Source organism: Neodiprion lecontei, chromosome 2 (assembly GCF_021901455.1).
Source record: "Neodiprion lecontei isolate iyNeoLeco1 chromosome 2, iyNeoLeco1.1, whole genome shotgun sequence".
NCBI lineage: Eukaryota > Metazoa > Arthropoda > Insecta > Hymenoptera > Diprionidae > Neodiprion > Neodiprion lecontei.
In genome coordinates, this window is record NC_060261.1 from 38,870,513 (window position 1) to 38,896,948 (window position 26,436).

Sequence of the window (26,436 nt, forward strand, 5' to 3'; positions counted from 1 at the left end):
CCGCTACTGTAAAGGGTAATGTTTCCAGTCGATGCCGCGTGTTCTCAAAATCGAGTAAAATAATCTTTCCAGACTCTAGCGAATAATCGAATCCAGTTCCAGAGACTTTTTCCTGGGCTGGGTAGGTTGGATAAAGAGAGGTGAAAAATAAAATACCTGCGAGAAAGATTATGCAAGGTGTTTATGCAGGTCGTAATTTGAAGTGAGATAATTTAAAAGCAATCCTGGGGATTTAATGAGGACACAACTTACCGAGATCCCATTCCCTGTCGTTCCGGAGTCTCTCCTTCTCGGCGATAACGTACCAGATGCAGGCGAGCCAATGGGCCACCAGGGTGAAAGACAACATCAGGAGGGTCAGGATCATCGCGCTGTATTGCGAGTACCTGTCCATCTTTTGTAGCAGACGAGCCAACCTTAGCAGTCTGGTTAACTTGACTAGGTGAATGTGACTGTGGCCCGAATCCTGATAATCAAACACTGTTAGCGACGTCGTGTATTCACAATACTGTGTTAAAGTGTAACGACGCGGAGAATGTGACGGGGGAGATTTTTCCAGTACTTTGAGAAAGAGGGTATCTGCATCAAAAGCTCATCCACTAACTTCTATGAAGTTTACTTCAATATGAAAGTCTTCTTTCGAGATTGATTTTACTTACGCGTGCAAAGGAATCGTGTTGAGGACGTTAATTCGCCAAAAATCGATACTGTTTATCAATTTCGGTACGGGATTATTAGTACATTGAGTACTTATCAAATTGTTATATTCGTGAGCTGCGAACATCTCTTTGAAAATACAAAAGTAGATGATATAAATAGAGGATGGATAAACGGACGCTTAGATGCATTTATATCACATTTCAAATCGCTTGGAAATGGTTATAAAATCTAGAAGATACATTCGCTTTTACACTTCGATGATTTACTTTATTCATTGTCAGAAAAGTATTTTTTCTAATACAATGCCACTGAAACAGATTTTTGTTGTTTACCGTCCAGTGGTCAATTCAATATTAGTTCATCATGATCAATACGAATGCAGTGTCGTCAAATTAAATATTAAACGATGCCAATACGATAAAAAAAAAAAACTCTTGCTTTGAATTTGTCGAAAACAATCTACTAGTTTTTTTCACAATTTTGAAGCGATTCAAAACGTAGGATACAAGTCAAACCTGTTGCTGAGGGATAATTCCAGTATTTTCTATTTTTGTAATTTAAAAGACATTATTACAGCTTGCTAAAACAGTAATTTAATAAATATCCAATCTACGCTGTCGCGTATTAAATAACATTAACGTAAAGTATCGATTTTCGGGTAACCAGCCTCTTTAACGCGTCAATACGCAACCCGTAAGGACGGTGAAAAACGTTTCACCCTCCGGCAGCAGTCTGGCAGAATAACGGAGCCATGAATATGATCAAGGGTTGATACTGACGTGGGTGGCGCAGATGCTCGTCGGATTACGTAGGTATACGATCAGTAACGCATGGATTGAAGATTTAATCTCGGTTTCACTATTTGCGCCAAAAGTCACGTCTGCGTTTTCATTTTCTTCTCGTTTGCAGAGAGAGAGACAGAGCTCAGACGCCAACGCCCACGGTCTCGATACTTTGGGATATAATTACCGAAAAAAAAACGAATGTTATACATGTTACATCGATTGCCGTGACTGTTCTGCTACCAATATTTTTTAGTAGAATTTACGTAAACTTTTGACTTAAATTTAGAACTCAGTAATTTCACCGTAATTGCTACTGCAGATTCTATTGCAAAATACTGTCGGTATTTTTTTTCTTTCGTCGAAGTTCTAAAGTTGAAGATCAAAATTTTCGTGTACAAATTCTTCGTTAGAAGTTCAAGTCTGCAGACTGAATACGAACAGGAAATATTCGAAATTTTACTTGGTGTACGATTTCCTTCGAAGGTATTCGTATTTAATAGCATCAATAAATTTCACAACGAGGTTTTTATGACGTGAATCCTGCTGAGGTTTAATAAGTTCCTCCAAAACTTCGCTGAATTCCCTAAATAACTCTGCACGCCATTGTACACAAGAACCGGATGCGAAGAAACGGTGAACCTTGTGGGTGATCACGGATACCAGCGTCGCTTTTCGCAGACTCCGTTCGCCGAGTCACCTAGGCAACGTAATTCTCGATCGTATATCGAATTTCGTATTTATTGAATAAAGCCTGCGACTCGGCTACCCGATTGAAGCGTAAATATTCGACAATATATTATTTTCTCAAATTTTTGTCACAATGATAAAATTTTTTCCATGCAACAGACTGGCGTCCAAATGAATTTCCATAATTCACTTCACCCTCCCTCACAATTCACGCATCGGTAAATTAAAAGCAAATTCGCTGATACGTTGAGAATTTGTATTTCTTGGCATAACAAGCTCATTCTGATTTTCTTATCTCTTTCCATTATTTTTCCGGAGCAAGAAGTGTCGGATTTAAGCTCGCTTTGGTGACTGGCCCATTTACTAGTATAGTCGTCTATCCGTTTTACAGTATTCATTACCGGTATTTGACAATTCTCTCCTGGCACGAAGTACCTAAAATATTTAGTAAATAAGACAGAAACCGGAAAGGTGAGCCGGAGAAGCGAGAGAGAGAGATAGAGAAATATTTTGAAAATACGTGCTTCAGATCCACTCATCTTCACACAATTCCTTTCAAGGCGTAGACGGGACGCGACATTCGCTGTATATTCCGCATGAAATTATCGAGCGGGAATATCGTCGAGACGTGAATTCACTCCCACAACCCTCGACCAGAAACCGTAATACAAGGTTTATAATAGCTTTATCTATTGAAAAGCACGAACAATTTTTATTCTCGGTTCTTTCTGCACCGATCAGTCTTCTGCAGACCAGTTTTTTATAACACAAAGAGAAAGAAAAAAAATCAAAAAATCATGTACCGTCAATATTACCCGTCGTGGGGTTAGTTTTCTTAAGCCGGTCATAGAATTGTTTAAATCTGCTCCCGTTTCTCGTATTTAATGAAACTTCGGGTCTATGGATTTAGGACGAAACTCACACAGCGTCCCATTTCAACATTTTCGAACAACTTCGGTTGTAATAACAAACTTAAAATTCAACGTGCAAATATATGCGTCAATATTTACGCATGTAGAAAATAAATCAACAAGCATGTATAGTTCTCGTTGCAATTATACCTGCATGTTTCAGTTCTGTAATCACTACAGCAAAAATTGAAATTAACCGTCCGATAACTCGAGTCTCGTGTGTAGTTTCAAATTTCGGGTGGAAAAATCGGGGTATATTTTATGCGGAATTTCAAGCACAAACACTGACCTCACCACTGTAAAGGTCGGACGCGTAGAGGAGGTCGAACGGCAGGGCTGCCACGAGGTCGACTAGGAACCAGCTTTTCAAGTAGTTCAAAGCGATGCTCTTACTGCTGCTGACTACTTCGCCCTTCCGACTGACGTAAGTCGTTCTGAAGTTCAGGATTATATCTGAAATGGAAGTAATCCGTCAGTCTTGTGCCCCGAGCTTGCAAAAGCTCACACCAATTGTTATCCAACATTGTAAAGGATATCTGGGCACAATATTGGGAGTGTACTGCGTGTACAATAGTTCAAAAACAAAATGTTCATCCGAGGTTCTTATACGAAGTAAAATTACGTCGTGGCTGTAAATTTTCTTCAGAATTAACGTGGTCGTAAATTTGTCAAAACTGCGATTCGTTCAGGATCTCACTTATTCTCAATCTTATTTCGTGTCTACGTTATTTTTTTTTTTTTGTTTCTCAAAGTGATAGCAGCTCTTGGAAAAGCGACCAACTTTGCTTTATTAACAGGCAGAGAAGGTCTCCTCTCTTTGAGGCGGGCGTGTTTTGTCTGGTTCCCCAGTATCAGCGTTGCTTTGTCCCTTTAACCTGATCCAAACTTTCTAATCTATCCTTGAGCTAGGCGGTGATGTCATCATAAAGGGTCCCGGTATGAATTTGAATTAATGTTAGAAGTTGGCCCGAAAATTAATCCTCAATTGAATTGAAGGTTCTACAACGGCGATACGAAATTAGTAAAGAGTACCTACCGTATAAAAAAAAAAACAACCTAGGTTATCAACAAAAGCCAAAGCAAATATTATAATATGACGCAAAAGGTGCAAAGCATGGGATGAATCAGGTTCTCCGAGTGTGCGTTGAACGCGCGAGAACATTAACGTAATGAAAATGACGCGACCGACATTCGCGAATCGTCTGAAAACCGCATGGCAAAAGAATTCCAAAAGAAAATAGAATGAAAAAAAATATATGATAAAAAAACTACAGACGACAAAAGGTGTAGTGAAATATTCCCTCGAGTGGCACGGTGGAATGAAAAGTCTCAACGCTTTCGGAATAAACGTAATACACATATACATATATACATATAATGTTGTGCAGAGTGGCTCGACACGATTCGCACGCATAATCTGCAGCACCGCAGATGCAGATGGATGCAGAATATGCACGGATTAAAAGTCACCCAATTCGTCCCGCGTTCCACATTTGATTTTCCATCTTATCCCCTTTCTTCCCCCCTCGGATGTCCTCGTTTCGGGCCGGAATTTACCCCGGTACACCCGACATGCGTCATACATCGTCGTCGGTCGGTTTTCAGAGGGGTTCGGAACACCCGCAGGGTCTGCGGTTCTTAAGAGATTGCCCACCTAGTGTCGAATCACAAAAGTGTTTTGCCAATCCCGTCCCAGGTCGGAAGTCACGCTTACTTTCCTCCTCGAGTATAATACGCTAGTATACACACACACACACACACACACATGCATGCACAAGAACTACGCCTTGCTTTTCCTACCCACCCATGACGAACACGGTCTGCAGTGTCTGATCCGGTCCTTGTAACAACACACGTGATACTTTATTCAAACGGCGCTTGCAGAAAAGAAAAACCGCGCCAAGTTTTTGCATGATTTGATCTGATGAAAAAAGCGTTTTCTTTTTCCCCGAGTTTTTCCCTTCTCGAGGGTACGCGGTTGACGAGAAACGCTTCGGCTGACAAATATGACGAGTTACGACCTCCGTTTCTACGTAATACACCTTTAAATCGAGATACGAAGTCTGCGCACAGCCGAGTTTTTACAAACGGTTGGAATTTTCTGTTTGCAAAATAATACCTACGCCACGCTAACAGGAATGAATTTTCTCGCTTTTAGCAAATTGGGCTCCGGCGAATTCCACTTCTGTCTCACCTCACGAATAGCTTGTAATCTTGTATTATAACCGTGAAGAAAGTACAATATATACGTATTATGTACACATTGTATAGATATATGTTACGTGAAATGCTCAGAAATTTTCGAATGTAACGTTCGTTCTGCTGCTCGAAAACAGACGGAAAATTATGAATTCTCGTACAAAAAACTTGGCTGCGTCAGACTTTTTTCCCCCTCCTTGAATACTGCCGAGCGCGATTATCGCTGGCGAAATTTTACAAAAGCTGATAAAAAAGAATACAAGCGTACAAAGCTGTTTTTGTTTATGCCTAATCACCCTTTAGGCGCATGAATTAATTATTCTGTACAATAAATATCTAGCCTAAGCGAAACGTTAATTGAAGAAAAAAATAAAATAAAAAAATTTGACCAAACATAATAAAAAATGTTGACTGTCATAAGTCTGGATGAATTAATTTTGTTATGCACAAATATGGCGGGTTAAAATATGAATATAAAAATTATCTCCATCTTCCAAATCTATAACAAGACAATAATTTATTCCTAATAATCAACGGAGCTGCTGTATAATTTTTATTTGTCAGCCGATGCGTGAAGATATATTTCGTTCTGTTTGCAAAAAAATCAGATTACTTGACGCGAATTGATTTATAATTTTGGTTGTTGATAAAAAGTTGCAACTGATCAACGACAGGCTGCAGATGGATGAGCATGCTCGTTCCTTTTCTTTAATTTTCTTTCGTTTACGCTCATAGTCTTACGGGTTTATTTGCCCATTGCAGCCCTCTTCATCTCGGCTGCTTATAAATATAGCCTAGGTCTACACCGTGTATCAGGCTTCCGGTTGTTTGCCCGCGATATTCTTTCGCTTTATTGGTATCCGTTCAACCGACACTTCGTACACCTTCCCTGTGATCGATGATCAAATACTTGCTCGATCACACGGCCGACTTGTCATCGCGGAGCGCGACTTCGACTTCCCACAACGGCCATCATCTCCGGTATACATAATAATTCACTCGCTCTTAAGCAGGAAATAGCCCCTGAGGTAGCTAAGGAAGATGACGGAGAAGAAGAGATTCTGCAAAACGGCCGACGAAAACTTCTCGCATAGAATTGGGAGAGAAAATTTTCAGAGATGAATAAACGGAAGGGTCGCGATACAGAATTTTCAAAATTGCGAAAACTTATTCCATGGGATTTCAAAACGTGCGTAAGAACAATTAAGTACGAAAACACAAGGCATAAAATTATCTTTAGAATTCTGACAATTGTATGCTTTTATTTTCTACCTTCCGACTTTTCTGCACTTTGACTTTCTACGTTTACAAATCTATTGGATAAAATGAATTTTCGCGTTTTTGAAAATTCGATATCGCAAATCCCCGCGTAATTTATTCCCTCAATCGAATTTCCGATTTATCGGAACCCCGCTGTTCAATTTTCCGGAATTTTTCACAATGCCGGCGATCGATTACACGCGCAAACAGACATCCGGAAAATGAAGCGCGCACAGAGCTGGCTCGGAATTAGACTTTAAAATCGAGGGGCGCGATTATTGTGCGTCGAATACTCACCGATAATGAAGAGAGCTTCGACGACGACGTCGCTGACCATCGTTGGCCTGTCCGTGTTGACGAAGCTCGCGTTATACGGAACGACAATCGCCACGTAGAAAGTTGCGATCAGGATAAGCCAATCCCAGCAGGACTTGAATCCACCGTAATGACTCAGTATAAATCTTGATTTTTTTATTGCCGACGTTTTGTACTCCGGAAGCGGGGCGGCAGTGGAATGAAGAAGTGTCTGTAAACAACAAACGTATATTTATGAAAAATCTTTCCCGTTTCTTGACACGAAATTTCGATCACAACGCGTGATTTGAAATGTTATAAAAATTTTATAATCAAGTCGATAACTTTAAAAAACAGTAATCAAAAGGGACTTACAAAATATTAAATATAAACTCTACCAATAATATTTGTACATCGTTTGCAGATAATTTATTCATGAATATTTCGTGATCTGCGTGTCGAAAAAAATTATTTTTCCAAGTCCGATGTCCCTCGTTAAATGTACAATTGTATATTGATGTGTATTGACTTCGAAACGAACTCTTCCGTTTTAATTTATATTGTTATTTCATACCGGAATGTACTCATGATCTTATGATTTTAAAACATTATCTATACCGATAACAGACGGGATTCGAATACGTTACAAGTATCAGAGGCAAAAAAAACACCGGTAAGGTAAACGATAAAGTAACGTGAAAAACAAGGGACGGTTACAAAAGAAAATCAAAGATATGAAAAAATTGAATGAAAAAAAAAAAAAACAAGATAAACAAAAAAGAATTAGGAAAAAATCAGCTAAAAATATCATCCAAGGAACACGTCGGATTCTTCATAACTGGGTAGAGGCAGAGAGAGTTGCGTTGTTAAAACGGAAGTTTAACCGTGTTTTACGTCAAAGTTGTAACACGTCCTTATTTCCCTTGGGATTAGGGTTTATACCCATCCCAGAAATTACGGGAGAACGGCCGTTCCATACGATATAATCGTTGAAATTACGCCTCGAACGTTAAAAGATCGGGCCTCAAATGCGAAGACAAATTCCGTTAGAAACTTGCATCTCTTTGTAATTTGGGGAGAAGAAATTAAATTTCCGCGATATGAATCGGATGCGAGAATTATATTTCCGATTCAAGTAGATCAAAGCAAAAGAAATTTACGTCCATGCGACTGATAATTCCCCATCGAGTTGAACATACTTTTCGAAATATGCTTGTCAGTCGTTTTTTGATAGAACTTTCAAAGTTTCAATCGTTTGGAATCTCGGTACCTTTGAATTGAAAGTAGGACAGCCGGCTAATTATGGACACTGATTCTGTGCTGTCTGCATATCAGCAGCGTTGATAAAATATCTCAAGTACGGGGGGGGGGGGAGGGGAGCTTAGCGTAATGTTCAACCCAAATCACTCTTGCAGGTATAACTTTACATCAGTTGATGCGAAATTTACTCAGATGCATAATTTGAACATAAATTTTATATGAAATCACGTTAAATTTTCAATAATCGGATTGCTATTAAAAGTGTTCGGTTAAATAGGGTGATCACCAATTTTTCCATAACATTTAAATATCTGTCGACAAAAATCACAAGTTCATACACATATATTATGTGTAACACATGAAGCAATAACTGGCCTATATTTCTGTCAAGTTTCAAAGGCCTTTGTGGAAAGATATACGCGTTCCTTAATTTCGTATCCTCATGCGAGGTAAGATCTTTTGCTTTGACTGACTTTAGCCATAATGTACCTTTAGCTGTATATGTATACTTATGTGTATATATATATATATATATATATACATATATGTATATGTATACGTGCGTGTGTATATGGAATTCGGCGTTTCACGTAAATTTTGTCCTTTACCTAAAATTATACTTCAAAGGACGCCAGCAAACTAATGTAACAAGACTGCATGTGTATGCGTGTGTGTATGTGTGTGTATAGGAATATATTTTCACTTGTGACACACGAGATGCCTGAATAATAATGTCAGCTTTTTGAGACGTGCTTCGTACATCAATATGGATCCCATAATTGTTGTGGACGATTGATTTTTTTCACCGTCACTGGCTGCGGCCTGTGAAATTTGTTTTCTTTCGTTAAGTAAAACGTAAGTTGAACAATTCGAAAATTTTCATAAATTTATGTAGTTAGGAATTGAACCCAAACTAAGGCAAATTAATTCAATTGTTTGTACAACTTTTTGACTTTTGGTTATAAAACTCTCCAGTTTGTTTAAAGAACGAGATCAACTTGTATACTGATTCTCAAGGTCAGTTTGATTGCTCGTTTCGTTCATCTGCCGCACGGTGGAAGCTATCAACGAATGTCAGGTCAACAAGAATTTTACAACCAACGGCGTCCGGAAAAAAAAGACTTTTATATACACTTGGACGAATAAATTTTCGTCCCACTGAAAATATATACTATATTCTCTTTGTTCGCGGCTCTGCACAGACACGCACAGCTATTTGCCGATGATGTATATTTACAACAATATATATACATGCTTGTCGAGTGGTTTAATCAAGGGTGAAATGAAAAACAATCTATTCGAGATAATACGACGCGTAATTCACGCTATGTACCTCTGTATTTCCTGCGGTAAATAAATGTTTATTACCCTCGGAACTCGTAAGTGAATGAATAAAAAAAAAAAAAAACTTTTCACATTTTCAACCACATTTTTTCAATAATCTACCGCCGTCGAACACAAAAAGAAAAAAGAAACGTTCGGATGAATATTATAGAAAGTTTTTTTCACAACTTGAACTATGTTCAGTAAAATTTTCAAGCGAACCGAAAATAAGAGAGAAATTCGATAAGCGAGAACTGAATTTTGCTCGCGTATACATCGGCATGTATTTATAAGTATTTATATGGGTAAAATGTCAGAAGGATGATACTTTTTAAAATATTCATCAAGCATTACGTTACAGTAGGCGGAAGTAGTTGGAATTTCAATTGGATTACAACCTCCTAGGTACGGCGGGTATTAGCGAACTGTATGGCACAAAAGTCATTCGCGTTTCGGAGTGCTGCAGAGTTTCCGAGAGTGCTTAGAAGCCCGTCGAGTTCGCATGCAGGATTTTGTTCGTGTTTATGCAGGGAGTGAATTTGCATGAGAAATATCGCGAGTGATTGCGAATTCCCCTGCAATTAACTGAAAGTAATATCTGGCGAAAATGGAGGAAATTTAACTCGTGTTTTAGAATCAAGGAGATACTCGGCAACGTGTATCGAGTGCTTAGGAATAGATATTCACCACTTGATCTAAGCTCGCACAAGCTCACCAATCGATGAATTTTTTATAGCTCGCTCCCTTATTTTTTAGCTTTGAAACTCGACAACAAAAGATACTTGAGTGTTCGTTCTGTCGAGTACATCTGTGTGTGTAATTCGATTTGATCTGTTCTCGGTTTTCCAACTACACGTTGATGAAATTATAAAACTCAAAACGAAATAAAAAAAACTGCAGCAATGTGGAATGAAGTACTAATGAAATACTTCAATACTGGTTTGGTAACCGATGCACATAATTTTTGTGAAACTTTTAAATGATTACAAAAATAGTAGAAAATCTTGAATATTCTTTTGATATAATTTCAACCAACATGTGACAAATATATGAGATGAAAAAAAGAAGATTGTAAATATTTCAAAAGTAAAAAAGAAATCTATGTTTTTTCATAAGCTCTCTTCGCAGTTTTGTTTTTTTTTTTTTTTTCTTTTTTCCTAACATCTGACGCAAAAACTAAACGGTTCAGAATTTGCATTCATTTTATTATTTACATTCGAAAGATTAAAAGTATTCTCATTGGCTCACAGATTTGATCGATTTGGTAAACCGTAAAACAGATTATTACTATTTCAACAATGATTTGACTTTGTGCCGTGCCGCATTGCGTATTATTGCTCCGATTTTAATGTCGCACGAGGAAAAAGCTAAATACTCACGTTGTTTATTTTCAGCTTGTGTTTGTTGTCCTGTTTGTAATGGCCCGAGAGTTGATAGAGAACTGCTCGACTCCTTCTTCGTCCATAATTAGCCGGAGGGGCTTCCGGATCCAGGTTACCATTCGCATCTTAAATCGATGAAATTAGAAAATTATTCTGCGTCGTATTTTTCACTGTCTTACCGAAGTCTGCGTCTATGTAGAAAAATCTAGGAGTGCGTTGTGCAAAATAGTCGTCGACAATTATCGTCTTCGACGAGGCAAAGAAATGAATTTCCGCGTAGCAACGAATGAGAAATCAGTGACAACCTCTCAAATTCCGAGATCCTAATCAATGAAATACCCGATACGATGAGAAATCTCGGGAGCAATTTGGAGAGGATCGCTGAAGCTTGTTACGAACGGCGTGGAAAACGGTCCAAGTTTTAATTAATTGTCCGTCGACCGACACGTGAATATACATAGATGATATACTGTATGGGTGGTGCGTAATGGGTAGAAACTCATAGTCAACCGGTTCTCGTTTCAGGCTACTCTATCAGCCGGGATGAATACGTTAATTGCTTTCCAACACTCCGATAAGTGAACGGTATTAATCCGCTTATGTGACAGCGATTACACAAATATCCTACATACTGTGATACACGAATTGTGCGTGATGCGAACGACGGGTTTATTAAATCCATGTGCGAATTAACCAGCGATTATACTTTGGTTACACGCGATACAAATTTTTATATTAGTCAAGAAGAAAATCGTAAGCTCATTGCCACAATCTTTATTCATTGCGGGGTTATTTTCAACTTAATTCTGTCACAGCAATGCGTTACAACTGTTGAAATGGTTGAACTGGGTCGAAAACTCTCAATATTTGTGGGCCGTGTTTTATTTTGCAAGCGAGTAAAAAACAGGGTGAATTAAATTTTGTTTGCGCCTGAAACTTCGGCTACTTCAGTAGTTTACGGAAGTTCAATTATTCGTCTAAAACGCTTCGAGTTCAGCCCTCCCCAAATTCGATTAGCGCGATGATTTACTACGTGAATTTCTAACTAGGGCTATAAAACATCTATAAACACGAACTTTAAACAGTTGCGTTCATTGCTCGGAAAAAAACAAGCCAAACGATTTGAATCAACGTGAAACTAACGAGTGTACGTTCGAACTTTACAGTGAGTTGAAAAAGGAAAAAAAATCTCACTTCTATTATTTTTCATTGCAGGTATGCATTTTCAAACGTGTTAGTGTGTCGCATTAAGTTTTAAATCGGTGCTAATTGCTTGCTGGCATCGTGCGAGTCGAATAATCCAAACCGACAAATCGCATTCTCCTGATGAGTAATCATCCGGCATATTGCGAAGGATCGAGAAGAAAAATTCTTGTTCTTCTATCTTCGTTCTTCACGTTCGCTGTTATATTTTTGTAATAAAATCGTGTAATAAGCAAAGCGTTAGTGCAAACTCACCACTATCGTACAACTCACAGGGCTGAAGATTTTTCGCGTCTGTAATATCCTTGTGCGATGCGAGAAAGAGGACGACGTCTCCTTTCTCGTTCTTTATAGGCACGATGTCGAGGAGGCAGTTAAACGGCTTCCCTGCACATTCAATATCAATTTATTCTCACAATTGCTGCCGAAGCTTGTAGAAAGAAGAACCAACGGAGACGATGCGAGAAAAATTTCAAGCCATATAATATCGAAGTTATAAACAAGAATTTATTTACAATTCTCCATTTAGGATGCCGGAAAAATAACTCGATGAATTGATGTGTCAATAGGTTTGTGAATTAATTCTAATTCACCTGTGTCGATGAAAATTAACTGAAATGATGCAAAGTAATTGAATTATTGAGAATTAACTGAAAACCGCCGAAAAAGGATTCGAATTTGTAAGAACCTTCCGTACGTCGTAAATTCAAATATTTCGCAGACGAATATCTCCTTAGGCACAATTGTCCCGGCAATTGAATTTTAATGAGTTCTCTTGCCTCGAACATCTAACAATGACATAGCTCACTGTATTAAATGGGTAATTGTAATAACCCGGGATGAGCTAAAGCAGCGTTGAAAAATATTCCATTGAGGTAAAAAATCCACAGCGAAGTTTTCAGCGCGCGATGTAACGCGGATAAGTTTTCCATCTTGAATGAAACTCGAAGAGTGCCTCGAGCCGCGTGAACTTGGAAATTGGGTTGAGTGGATGAAGCGAAAAAGATCAGGAGAAGAAACAAGAGCAAAAGAATCGCGGATGGAAAACTCCACTTGGGCTCAGCTTCCAATATCCCTGCAGATGTTTGCAAAATTAACTGAACCGAAATATATATTCCCGACTTACGTATATGCGATTACATGCACGTACACTGTAATCATTGGTTATCGGCATGAAACTGCTCGAAGGGATTTGTTTTCCGAGTCAAGGATTATCGATACCGTGGAAAATGACCGACAGTCGTGAATAGAGCCAATTATTCGTTGCGCTGCACTGCGGGATTAATTAACGAAGACCGCGGTGCGAACATATATGTTATCTACCGATGTCCAATCGGAATCTCGCCTGTTCTTCTGCGACCGTAGTTTCTAATGATCGAAAATCAATAATTTCTACATCGTACTAAAAATTTCGCACACTCAATAGTTGTCGGAAGCGATTTTCCGGCATGTTTGCTTACCGGTTTTCTTGTAGAATACAACCTCCATCTTGAGCTCAGTTTTGCTCTCGAGACTCTTGTCGATCATCGCCTTCTCCTCCTCCGTCGTGTCTGGTCCATAGAGAAATTTGCACGCGCAGCCCTTCTGCATGATTTGGGCGCGCGCGAAACCCGTCAAGTCACAGAATCCATCCGAACAGTAAACGATCGGATAGATCGAGGGAACTTGAGCATTTCCCAGGACGAAGTTGCTGTCTGAAATGAAAAATATACAAGGTGCTTTTACAAATTTTCATTCGATAACTCAATTAATCGATTCACTACACTTTTCTCGGGATGAATAGAAGGAGTAATACTGCTGTTAATTCCGTCTATTCGACACCCTTTCGTATTCGATTAGTCGAATCACCCTTCAATTGGAAACACGTGTATTATACGTATACCTTTACGAAAGTCCAGTGATAATTGCATCTCCAATCAGTGAACGGTCTAGGAACACATTTCCACGAGCTTAACGATATTATACCGTATATATATTTATATACGTGCGCATGTGTGTGTGTGTGTGTGCGTGTGCGAATGCCCGGCTGGAAAACCACGTTAAAGCCAGGGCGACGAATATTGTTTTTCGTTCGCAAAAATCACTCGCAAATAAAGTTTCATTTTATTACTTAATACCAGCTCGCCGTGCATGTACGCGTATATGAAGCGTGTAAACGGAACGCCAGATAGGATCGCTTTCACAGCGACGGTGGCTTTCCGATGTTCGATCAATTACTGCAAGCCGCATGACGGGAACAGGGATTGGATTTCAACCTGCCGAGATGCGTCCTGGAATAATTCCGCAATGCGTATAACTCTCTCATCTCGGGTAAATTTTTCTTTTCGTCTTTTTTTCACTTGTCTCTAACACCATTTCGTGTGGATGGTTGACTCGAGAAACGGATAAGACCCTCTGTTACCGAGACGAGATCGCAGATTTCTAGGATAGATTCACGTGACATAAATAATTGCTCCATTACGTGACTTGTCGGATGACATGTGGACCAAATTGGGGAAATACGAGAGGAGAAACCGTTGAGTTATGGTTTTGGGTAGCGGAAATCTGGCTCGGGAGATTATTTCCTCTTCATAGTACTATGATCAATGGCCTTTGGAACGAATGTACTCGTTCCTGCTGTAAATTGTCCGTTCTTTAATGGCAAAGTCGAGACAAACAAAATGTAGCGGCGATAGCGTTGATTAGCGTTGATTGCGGGAGAGTGGCAGATGAAATGTCAGTTACGTGAGGCTCTAATTAAACTTTTATTCCCGAAGGCATTCATTGACGAGAAGTTGGCGAATTAACCGAATTTAACCCAGCTTAAAGTCTACCTCGAAATGGTCAAATGTTTTGTCGATATATATTATATATTTGGAGAGTTGGTACCGACTCCTACAAATTGAAATAAACTTTTTACACACTTTTCGCATACATGTGCAGATGGTGGATTAATATGGGAAAAGAAAACGGCAAAATCGCGTTACTTTTAACCTATCCTTAATCACTGACGAATTAACGAGGCTTAGCGACGAAAAATTTAAGAAAAGGACTCTACTTTTTTTTCCTGATCTTCGTAAAAGTTGTGAAACTTCTCAGAAGTGCTCAGATAATTTTTTAAGGTATTCCGTAGACGGGAAGAAGTTCCAGAGAATGTGAAAAAAAAAGCATTTCCGTAATCGCTGCAGCTTCGAAAGAAGCGATAGAAACGGTCAAGGATTTCTTCGGCGTGATAAATCGCCAAAAAGCTTTCACAGAGAGACTGCGGGAGACTCGAGAAAAGTTTCGTTAAATTTTCTTCACAACCCGATGTTGATGGATGGTTATTTTACATCTTTTAAAAACTTTTTCTAAAAGCCTGCTCTGAATGCTCTCCGAGAATCTCCGTAATCAAAGTGTGCTAATTATCTCGACAAAACTCGGATGCAATATTTCCGCCTACAAACGGTGTTGCTTTTCTTAAAATGAGCCATCAATGCCGGATCCGGAAACGCACGTGCAGGAACTGATCGGAAAAATTGATCAGCACCGGTTCCAGGCAAAAGTCCCAACGACGCCACGCCCTCTGCCCTGAAAAATTGCTCCGAGCTTTTTCACCCGTACCTAATTTCCCATCAGAGTCACGGAAGCGAACGAACGAACCCCTTCGGATCTACAATTATCAAGACTATATATCGTCACGTTGAAAAGGAGCGATTCCGACTCCTTTCTGCCGCCTTTGTCGCCGGATGATCGGACGGTTACAGCTTAACCGATTTTGTCCCCGGTTTTCCTCGCACACTTTGTTCAAACAAAAGGTCAAGGTTCGTATGGGACTGACCCTTGCCTCCGAGCAACGCGTAACCAGACCAAGCTGAAAGCTCGGAGGCGTCAGACAATGGCCGAAGCATTCCTCGTGATGATTTGTTGCGAAGCCAGGAGCAGCTGCGATTTTCTTACTCCATATTTTACCGTTGAATCTTGATCTCTGGTCCGCGAGTTTATACCTCGCTTACTTGTCCCATGGTTTAGTCTAGAACCACCGTGAAAGAAAATGGGCGGGGATTAGGTACATGAAAGATTTTCGAGTCGGAACGTTTGACGATTGATGAATCGGAACCGCGGGAATTTTCCGGCAAAAATTTTTCTCCTCCGCAAAGATTTTTCACTCGCACGTTTTGCGGAAACGCAGAGGAAAAAAAAAATCGGGATCTTTGCTAAGCCAGAAGTTTATCATCAGAACGCTTGAAGGGCTTGAGAATTCAATTTCGGTATACTTACGCAAGATCTATGAGATGTGAGACCCAAAAGTCTGCAAAGTTTCGTACTTTTATTACCTACCGTTATTCAACTCGAGTAGGGTTATGAATTTTCCGACTTTACTCGCCTTTTCATCTTTGAGCTTTCATGTATTACGAAACTTGTGTCGTCTAGAATATATTAAAATTCCTTGTTTCGAGGCATATAAACCGGAATTCGGCAAAACAAAACTTTGCCACTTTGCCACGTAGACGAGAGGAAATAAGACGGAATAACAGTTTTTTTCGCGATACTTTTCATCACCGTGAAAAGGCAAAAGCCTGTCAATCTGACCGACAGGCTTCCGCGATGATATCGAAAACGGTTGAATTAAAAATCAGAAACTGACAGGACGTGGCAGCCGTACGAAGAAGTATTGAAAGATAAGTAAAAAGAAAAAACAAGAAAATTTTTTGGCAAATAAAAAAATTATGAAAACTGTGTAAATGAAATAAATAAACTCGGAAAAACCTAATCGTTCCTTTATAAAAAAAAAGTAAGAAAGAGGAAAAAGTATAGTTTTGTCGGTAAAACATTGAAAATCGATTAATTCCCGGTAGAATCGTAAGTTCAAATTGAAAGGAATATGACAATTTTTGACGCCTGTAATTCGGTTGTAAAATTCTATAAGTTTCAGATTTTTTCAAGACCGACATCCGGACTGCTAGTTTTCTAAAAACGTAAAGATTCGTTGGAATTATAGAAAGTGATTTTCAACTGATTGCGAAACCAATACATTTCTTATTACATAAAAGGTGATCAAAAGTAAAATATGAAGAAAAACAAGTTTGCGAGAGGGATTTTGAGCGAATGTAAAACCGTGCGCACGCAGAATGCAATTATGCGGTGTACGTAGGTAAAAAGTTTTTTGCAAATCCTGAGAGCCGACGAAAATTTCGATATCGAGAGCAAGTTCATAAATCTCAACAACGGAGAGTTTGCCGGCGTCGACAGTTCTTACGGTATAACCTACTAACAGCTGCGGGAGGGTCGAGTGTTCTTTTACGAACTGTTTTGATAAAAGTTAACAGCCGTAAACAGTCTTGAAATAACGATGAATCAAAATACACCCACGACTATTTCCGTGCTAACATCACAAGCACCGGCTCTAGCTGTCAACCTCTGTTAAAGTGTAAAGCTCTGTATAAGCAGCGGGGATGCTGCTGTTCCGCATAGCATATACCTATTTATAGATCATCGCTAGGTGATTGAAAAAAATATACATATATCGAAAGAAATACCTCGATTTTCATCGATTTGACGTCGAATCGGGCGGGAAATGAGGGTGAATGAATTCCTCGAATTAGGTTTCGATCATTTTACCCATCGTATTTAATAAATCGCACGCTCTCATTTTGTTACGCAAGGTAAATGCAATTCATCATACGCGATAGAACTTCCTGTGTACGCATGTGTTTAAACACCGTTAGAGTTTATATCATAAGTATGATGTATCGCCGAGTGAAACTATTTGGAGCAATGTACCTTTGACGTGAAACACGCTGGTTCGCGGTCACAGATAAAAAAAATTTGATATTTGGATTTTTTTCATCCTACGCAGCCGCACTATGCGTTATTCATCGTGCAGATAAGCCGTTCGCACGTTTACCTACAAGCACTACATTTGTTTTACACGAGAAAAATCCAAAAAAAAAAAAAGAAGTGAGAAAAGAAGATATGTATAACAATATGCCGAAATTATTCGAGAGTGAATCTGCACCGAAACCGATTGGACAGATCCGATCTCGTCGACGGTGTGAGGCGGTAATCGATACGAATCGCGCATGCGGGTTGCGTTTTCAGGCCAACGCAACGCCGAAGTACGTAAATAAAGGCGATAAGACGACCAGATTTTAAGCTGGCTTTGACATTGAAATCAAAATTCTGAAAAATCCCATGTCTGGTAATTATTTGAGCTTAACGCTTTTCGTAGCTTGCGATTTAAACGCTGCAGTGGGACGTATTTTTTACATATCCAACTGATACAATTTTCCAGCAGATTGGCTATTCTGCAGAGTTTATTGTTTCCGTCTCGCGGAAAAATGCTGGGAAAGTCACCGCGGGTATTATTTGATAAAAAATGCGTACAAATTATGTTTCACCGACAATTTTCACCAATAATAGAACTCCGTTAAATCTTTTCTTCTGAAACTAATGGTTGTCAAAATTACTTTACTTTGGAAAAAGTTACATCATAAAGGTAAATTAGCCGCTTATTTTGTATTATAATATACTCTCTTTCACAACTCTGTTTCTCTTTAGCCTTCCGATAATCACTTCGCCGGTTGTACACGGAAACTTTTAAATGGAGGTAAGATTATGTTACGTTTGTTGTACCTCTTATTAAACAACGTATATAACTTCGGTCTGCTTTCAGCCGAGGCCAATGAATGTAGTCCGAAATCCGTAGGGGTGAAAAATCGGATTTTTGCGCCGCGAATACGCTCGGCTGTACCTCGAAAAAATATTAAGCCTGCGATAATTTTACTTGCAGGTTCAATTTTCATTCGTTGTCACGTACAACAAGGGCGCAGTGGTTTCATATACGTATTATTATTTTTATTTCATTTTTTCAAAATTTCACAGACATGTCCTTTACTTTTTTAATCTCATTACTAACAAGGGAATTCCGGACCAAGGGATCCGTCTGCTTGTAACATTCCTTTTTCTTTTTGGGAAGTTATATCGTGGATCGAATGACTCGGCAAAAAATCCGTGCCTCTTACGTGGATCGCGAAAATAGCGTTACAAAACCAGAGTTAACGAGCCTTGTTCAAACGTCTTCGGAATTGGAAGTTTGACCTTATCCGACAAATGGCTTCCGGTTTATTTCAAAGTGCTAGTAAGCATCTGAAAGTTTCTGACGAGCCACGTTTTCAGTTATAAAAAAAATTTTCGACTCCAATTACCTGCAGTAGCGAACAGCGAGCGTTCCTATAATTAAGGTCGCGAAGAAACTCGGAAAGACGAAAAAACAAGTCGAGAAAAATAAATACTCGATAAAATTTCCCAATACCTCAGCTAAATTCAATAAATTCTGTTATCTCCCGAATCTCGAAATCGTTTAAACATCTACGAAACGATACGCTTCAATTTCCTTTATCGCAATTCAGCTCGTATAATTTAACTGTCCAACCAAGTGAAAAGTTGTCGGTATATATGTGCGTACGTGAAGGGAAACGGGTGTTGCATCGTATTGTTCCACCTGTTAAGTCTAAAGTATGTAGATATCTCTGTGGGGAGATAAATTTGCTGTTGCACTCTCCCTAGTTGCAGACAATGCAATTGCAAAACACGTAACGTACCTTCGGAGTCAACCGTTCATTTACATTCCTCCAGAGACGCGAGAGTTTGCACGCATTTTCGACACCCTCGCACAGAGTTGAATGAAAATTTCACCCCTCCGAGTGGTGTCACTGTCAGTTTGAAATTTGGGTCTCGGAAATCCTGACCTTCCATTTATTTATCGGCCAGTTTTTTTGTCCGTCGCTCACGCGGGTCTGAGAGATGAAACTAATGAAAAATCGTTTGAGGAGTGACAGAATCGAGGCTTCCATTCGGGGTGTCAAGGGTTGGCTGCAACGCTCGCGATTTCGATGCTCCAATCTGCCGATGTCATTACATAATCTCCGACGATAATGACGATGATGTAGCAGTGCCGAAGCAGAACCGCATTCCACGGCTTAAGATCGCACTCTGACCTATCATCTCGGCTTTGGCTGAACGCTGCTTTCGATCAATCGATAGACGTTAGGCGGTTAAGTGTTTGCTCGTGTTGTTATCCCTCGGGCAATTTACCTCCCGGCAACGCGAGATGTTGAACGTTGAACGGTCGACACCTACACGCGGAACTGTTCAAGTCTGGAATTAAGCGATTCAAAGTACAAGGAGTGGTTTCTTGCCGGTCAGTAAATTGAGCCTCTAGAAAATGTCAAGGGCGAGCGAGAAGCTCAGGAAAAACACGGCCTATACGTACCGGCAAAGTGCGAATTTAGCTCAAGCTGTTTTGGGCACACTAAAGCTGACTGCGTGATTCGTTTTTCTCTTGCGAAATGGCTGTGATAAAAGTCGAGTATTAAACTCGGCAGACCTTGGCTGTAAATGAACAGTGATTAGCTCGCGAACGACGCGTCTGCGAAAAAGAAAGGCGAGCAGAGGAAAGAAGCTTCGAAAACGTAATGAAAGTCGGGATAAGCCGGGTGGTGATAGAAGAAAATAAATAAATAAATACGATGAAACTTAGAACTATCAAACTGAGCTAGATGTCTTTCACTGAGGAAAAAGTGCCATCGTTACAGTATTTCATTATTGCTTACATTTTGTAGGTTGATTACGAGAGATTACTTGACAAAAAATTTTACTTTTATTAAATGGTTTCTCGCAATTTCTGCAATCCAAAACGACTTCTCATGACTACCAAGGACTGCTAATGCAGAATCTTATTTCAATATTTCTGATTTCAGTGTAATTTCGAAAATCACGAAATCATTTCGAATGATATTGACACCAGGATTCTTTGAGTGAAACACCCTTTGTATCAAGCTTGAGCTTTGATTGTACACGAATCGGATTTTGCTGGTGCGGATCCTCTTATAAACCAAGATGAAAGGAAAAACGTTGCTAATTACAAATTGATGGAACAATTCGCGGAAGCTCAACCTTGATACTTGTACGGAACGTAGAAGGAAGAGACGATTTCGAGGCAACGGTGTGAGATTAAAAATTAAGCCTATGTATACGTAATGATTTTTCGCCCGATACGTTACCAATCAGTTCATAATCGTGTCAACCTGGGTGTGAAATTTTCAAAAGGTAAATAGGCATGGGTAGCTGGCGATGAGAAAATTAGTCTTAAAAGAAGTTTGATTATTCAAATTACCGGCAAGGAACTCTCCAAGCTAATCCACGTATTTTCTTACCAGGTATATAATTTCAACCCAGGGATTAAATTTCACGAAGGACAATTATTCCTTTGTTCCCGGCTGAATTACGTCCGGCCGACTAATTGCAAGACGACAGATCCTTCAACCGGAATACATAACGAGAATTAAGAGGCGAAAAAATATTTGGGACACACAACGTCCGCTGTTTTGGTTTCCAGACGCAAAACCTTCAAGATCTTAAGGTATTATTTCTTCGGCAAACATGCGCGGCATTGTTAATGTTTCGAGGCATAGTATAAATAGCTTTGGTATTGCTCACGGCAATTCCCTTGTACACTTTGTAAACCGGCATTTAATTACAGAGACGAATCACCGCCTCTTGTACTTTGGCGGCTTGGCGGGATTGCTGGGCGATATTCTCGAGAATAATCTCCGAGTTTATAATATAAAATCAAAAGTTGTTATTACCTTGTCAAACTTTCTTGTTTGCCCGTAATGGAGTATTTATAAATCGCAAATCTTCGCGGGCATTTACATCGCTCATTTTTATTACCCGATACAGCCGAATTTTCTCCGACAAATTAATTACACAGAATTTTATTCGCAACTATTTCGCAATATTTCACGCTCGTATCAAATTATCCAAAAATTTCCATGCCATTTCGCACGACGCGCGTTAAAACTTGTGATAAGAAATAAATAATTACCTTTTGACGAATTCCTTGACGTGCGAAAATTGAGCAAAGTTTAACAGCAGATGGGCCCTCCGTGTAAAACTGACGACCAAAGTAAATTGTGAAGGGGAAAAATACGACTTCGTAATCATTGTTATTACTGAATTCCACTCTAATTGGATAATTAACGGGGTACCCTGACAGCGAGGTATGAAATTAGTGTCCTAAATTTGTGACGAGGAAGAAAAATAATTGATAATTCATGACGTATGACGTGTGTTGAAGCTACGTTTATTAATTGATTTTCGACGCTTATGCATACATGAATAGTTATCATAAAATGATGGACAGCTATACAGTTTAATTGAGTTAATTAATCGAATTCCTGACGGACCGTGAGGCCGTAGCTTGGCGAGCCATTTGAAGTAGAATATTTGCGGAGCAAAAACAGAGACGTAAGTTTCTCATTTCCTTTCATTTTTTACTTCAGGTCTATACAGTTATACAGGTACGTAACAGCTCTGTCAGCCCTCAAACGCAATTTCTGCTTCCCTTTTAAATACGCGCTTCCCTCCCACTGTTGACTTTACAAACTCAAGTGAAACTCAGGCTGAAGTAACAGCGTAGTGATTTTTTTCTCTCCCAATTTTTACGATACAGCCTTGCAGGCTCTGCCGATCGCTAATTTTTTATCCATATTCATCAAATTTTTTTCCTCACTGCGTCGAAAAAAGTGTATAAAAAAAGTGTTTGCAAAAAGTAAAAAATAAAATTTCGTGGTGATTTGTCTGTTCTTCTCGTTTTTTTTTCCCCCTCATCACTTATAATTTTCAGTCGCAATCATTAATCACGATTAATCTATTCTTTCAACAATTCACGTGAATCAATAAGCTCGAGACATTGTGTCATCTGACTGATTGCAAGTGATTTTATTTTACCCACAGGTCCAATTTACAATTAACAGTACCTACAGCCCGCAACGGACTTTGATATCTGTCGTGGACTGTCATCCATCAGTTTCAGCTTTGTGGAGCTCACTTCCAGCGCTTCCGGTATTCCGGTCATTTGGCTCATAATTGCGCCCCCTCTCCCCCTTGCGTTTAATTACTTTCGGGTGAAAACCGACCCGGAAAATAGCCGAGCATCCCGCTAATACTCCGATCAATTAATCCTTGAAAACCTCGAAATTCATATGACATTACCGATATTCAATCATAATTATCAACAGAATTTTAACCACGTTGAGTTCGTGAAATCATTTCGAATATCTGCGATGACGACATATCTGCGAAGAGAACACGCAGATGTTCTTCGGTAGTAAAAATCGGTATCAGATAAAAACGACGACCTGGCACAGCTGCCGCCGTAATGTCGAGCTCTTCGACTCAGCAATTTTCCACCATCCAGCGATCAGGTACAAACGTCGTCTGGCTCGAAAGCACATCACGCGTAATTTGTCTTCTAGAATTTTCAGCCCGATCGGCAAACGTCGATTCCGCCGAATTTGCAGTTACCAGCCAGGGAATTTCTCAATTCAATTCGTGAACGGAACTGTTTTCTTAAATTGTCGAAACACGCGATTCGGCCAGACCCTCCCATTTCACGACCCAAATTTAAATCAAACCCTCGTGTAGGTATATATTATCCACTTTCCTCCAAACCTTATCCCGCGAATTTCAAGCATCATTCTGTCATTGTAACAGAGCGTTGCGACGGCTCGTTTCGAAATTAACGTGGGCGCGAGTTGGAAATAAATTGCAACTGTCTGCCAATAAAGCAGTAGCAGCTTGTCGTCGAGTATAGGCAGTAGATATTGCATAATGAAGAAATCATTCACCGGAGGGTGAAAGTGTATATAAATATTGTCTGCCGTTGTTCGACGAGTGATTAATGAAAATTCAATAACGGAACGTACCGCGGTGAAAAATGATCGATTTACGAAATAAAGCTGGTCAGCAAAAATTGAAGGAGAGAAGAAAAAGCCGATTCGATAAACGATACTACACAATGGCTGCACCGCGAAGTCGTAGGTAGAAAAGCGTCTTGGCGACTCTCCTCTTTAGAATAATTGATAAATTGATTCGGTGCGCCGCCTTGTTGTTTCCGTTGATTTCTACAATTGATTAAAATTCTACAGTCACAACTCGTATAGTTCAATGACGGAAACTAATTTCGTTTAAAAGCGCGTTCAACCGCTTGACGTAATTTAGTTTCAAAATTGATTAAGATACGCGTTTGAACCGTACTGCGGTTGAACCTGAAAATCATCAACTTTCATTATTCGAGTTTACATTTGGCTAAATAATTCGTACGAAACGCCAACGACGATCACAATGTTATAATTACGGTTAATCGGATTATTTATCTCACACACCTCTGCCGTGTGGGGAAATTGCACAAGAATATCGAGTCGGGTGTAATATTTGGTACGTTGATGGCTGTGCTGTTTCAGTCTTTTACGACCATTTAATACAGCAGCGAAAGCTGAGAGAGAACTTTGTCGCAAGTAAATTTCAACGACTAGTTAACTACAGTTACGAGCTTTCGCGGTGCCGTACGAGATTTTGATATATTCTCCCTGCCACGGCCATCACTGAAATACTCGTAGATAATCCACGTCTCACAATTCCGTTCAAGTTTTACTGCACATTGCATACGCGTATACAGTAATGTTTATTACATCGGACAATTTTCAAACGGCATGCTTCGCACGGTTGGATTATCCAGTTGTGAGCGAAATTCGAAGTCGAGTACAATATTTAACTCTGTGAAGTTTTAGCACGAGTTTGTATTTTGCACCAACAGAGCTGAGATGGCTGAAAATTTTCTCTCTCGACTTTCTCCTACAGCTGCACCTTGCAATCGAGTCAACATAGTTTTTAATAAAGATGTCACACGATTCCTTTCTGTCTAATTTATTTTTCTCCAGTTGCAAAACTGTAAAATCGTAAAACATCTTCAGACTACGCTTTAATGCCCTATATACATAGACTTTATATTTACAGCACAAACAACTTGAATCTTAATTAAAAACTTTTCTGATGCAAAAGTCCTCGCTAATCGGTTGAATCTTAAACTTCGTTTACAACTTAGTTCGAAACGTAGGTTATACAGAACTGCGAAATTACCTGCATAAATCGCGTAAATGCACAATTTCAAATCGTGAAATTATTCGCCGGTAGATTAGAACAATACCCGGGGAGGAGATAAATAGTTGAATACATTATCCCCGTACCTTTCGCCAGGATTGCAAAATATCACGATGCGTGCAGCAGCGGGGATTCGTCACGTGTAACTTGATCCTCGTAATCACGGGAATTAATCAGGCCCTCTGCCGTTTGCAGATCCGTTTTGCACGTATAGACGTACGTATATCAACGTATATCCAAGGTAGAAATTGAGTGTAACCTGGACTTGACGAACGGAGGCTAATTCAACCGGGACATGCTCGAGTCTCTTTTTCTTCTCACGTGCGCAAAAACGTATATTTATTCAATCGTCATTTTCACTCGATTTAATAATTGTACCAAGACTGTTTCACCTGTTCTTTATTGGTGCCTAAATGATGAATGAAAAACAGAGTAGGTTATTTAATTATAATACACTGAGAAAAATTTCATTTCTTATTTGTAACTAGAAAAATTCGGTAAAAAACGTATCGTTAAAAAAAACTGTTTGAATATTGTTGAAATTATGAAAAACGAGGTACGCGTAACTATTTTGCGCTATTGTCGATCTTTTTTTGGCAATTGCAACGCAAAATCAGTTTGTTCGGTTTAATCTACTTTTTTAGTTAAATAAGGTTTTAACATCAATTTATTATTGCACAAGCATTAAATTTTCGGAACAGTTACAAGAAAATACAGTAACAGTGATGATAATGAGAAAGAATAGTAACGGATACTAGACTTTCTGGTAACGGCCACAAAACTAATTTTCTTTTTCTACCTAGAACGATATTTTTCGATTGTGGTAAAAAATAAAAATAGTCAAGGACTGAGCGGTAACCGGAACTAAAAATTTTCTCTCAGTGTATGATTAACAAAGAGATCGCCGTATAAGCACAGAAAATGCGCGACAAGACGTAGCGCAATTTTCTTCCTCACAACTATTACATTTTTCCGCTCATCATTCGTCCAGGACGTGATTTCCAGTCGCCGCAAACCGAGAGCACGTATACAGCGGCCTGCAGAACGAAGGACGAAGGACGAAGGACGAAGGACGAGGGACGATGTTTCACCTGGTACTCGGTGCGAGTCTCACCGCGATACCCACGTATATTGTAATATAATAGTATCATCGACATTGGGAACGCCCTTGCTGAGTGGAATAGAATGTAGGTAGATGTTCCACCCCGATCATTGGCATTGGAAACGGCACGGATAGATTACAAGGGCTGCGCGTGACATTCGCCGGCTGAAGAGAGACGCCGAGGCGTGCCTACGTGTCCGACCTTCGGAGAGTAAAGGGGGTTGGTTTGATCAACAGGCGTGACGAGATCGGCGGCTGAGAGACTGTTAGGCACGCGTGACATCCGCTGCCTCGTACATACTGTATGTATAATGTATGTGCATATACGTAGAGGCATGTGTGAGGCATTCCATACCGATTCGACCTGGGTCTGACCCTCGACCTATTAGATTCGGTCCATGATTTTT

The 26,436-nt window shown here is 39.6% G+C and overlaps 1 protein-coding gene across 8 annotated transcripts in view; it reads right to left on the bottom strand.

The window, feature by feature from the left end:
• LOC107219691 (potassium voltage-gated channel subfamily H member 8) overlaps positions 1 to 26,436 on the bottom strand; it is an 83,472-nt gene that overhangs the window by 11,926 nt on the left and 45,110 nt on the right. For all 8 annotated transcript variants that reach the window (XM_046731164.1, XM_046731166.1, XM_046731161.1 and 5 more), the window contains 6 exons: positions 13,425 to 13,658; positions 12,220 to 12,351; positions 10,759 to 10,886; positions 6,800 to 7,028; positions 3,333 to 3,496; positions 253 to 466 (listed from right to left, as the gene is read on the bottom strand). In XM_046731164.1, the coding sequence (XP_046587120.1) occupies positions 253 to 466; positions 3,333 to 3,496; positions 6,800 to 7,028; positions 10,759 to 10,886; positions 12,220 to 12,351; positions 13,425 to 13,658 (1,101 nt within the window). The remainder of the gene's footprint in view (positions 1 to 252; positions 467 to 3,332; positions 3,497 to 6,799; positions 7,029 to 10,758; positions 10,887 to 12,219; positions 12,352 to 13,424; positions 13,659 to 26,436) is intronic.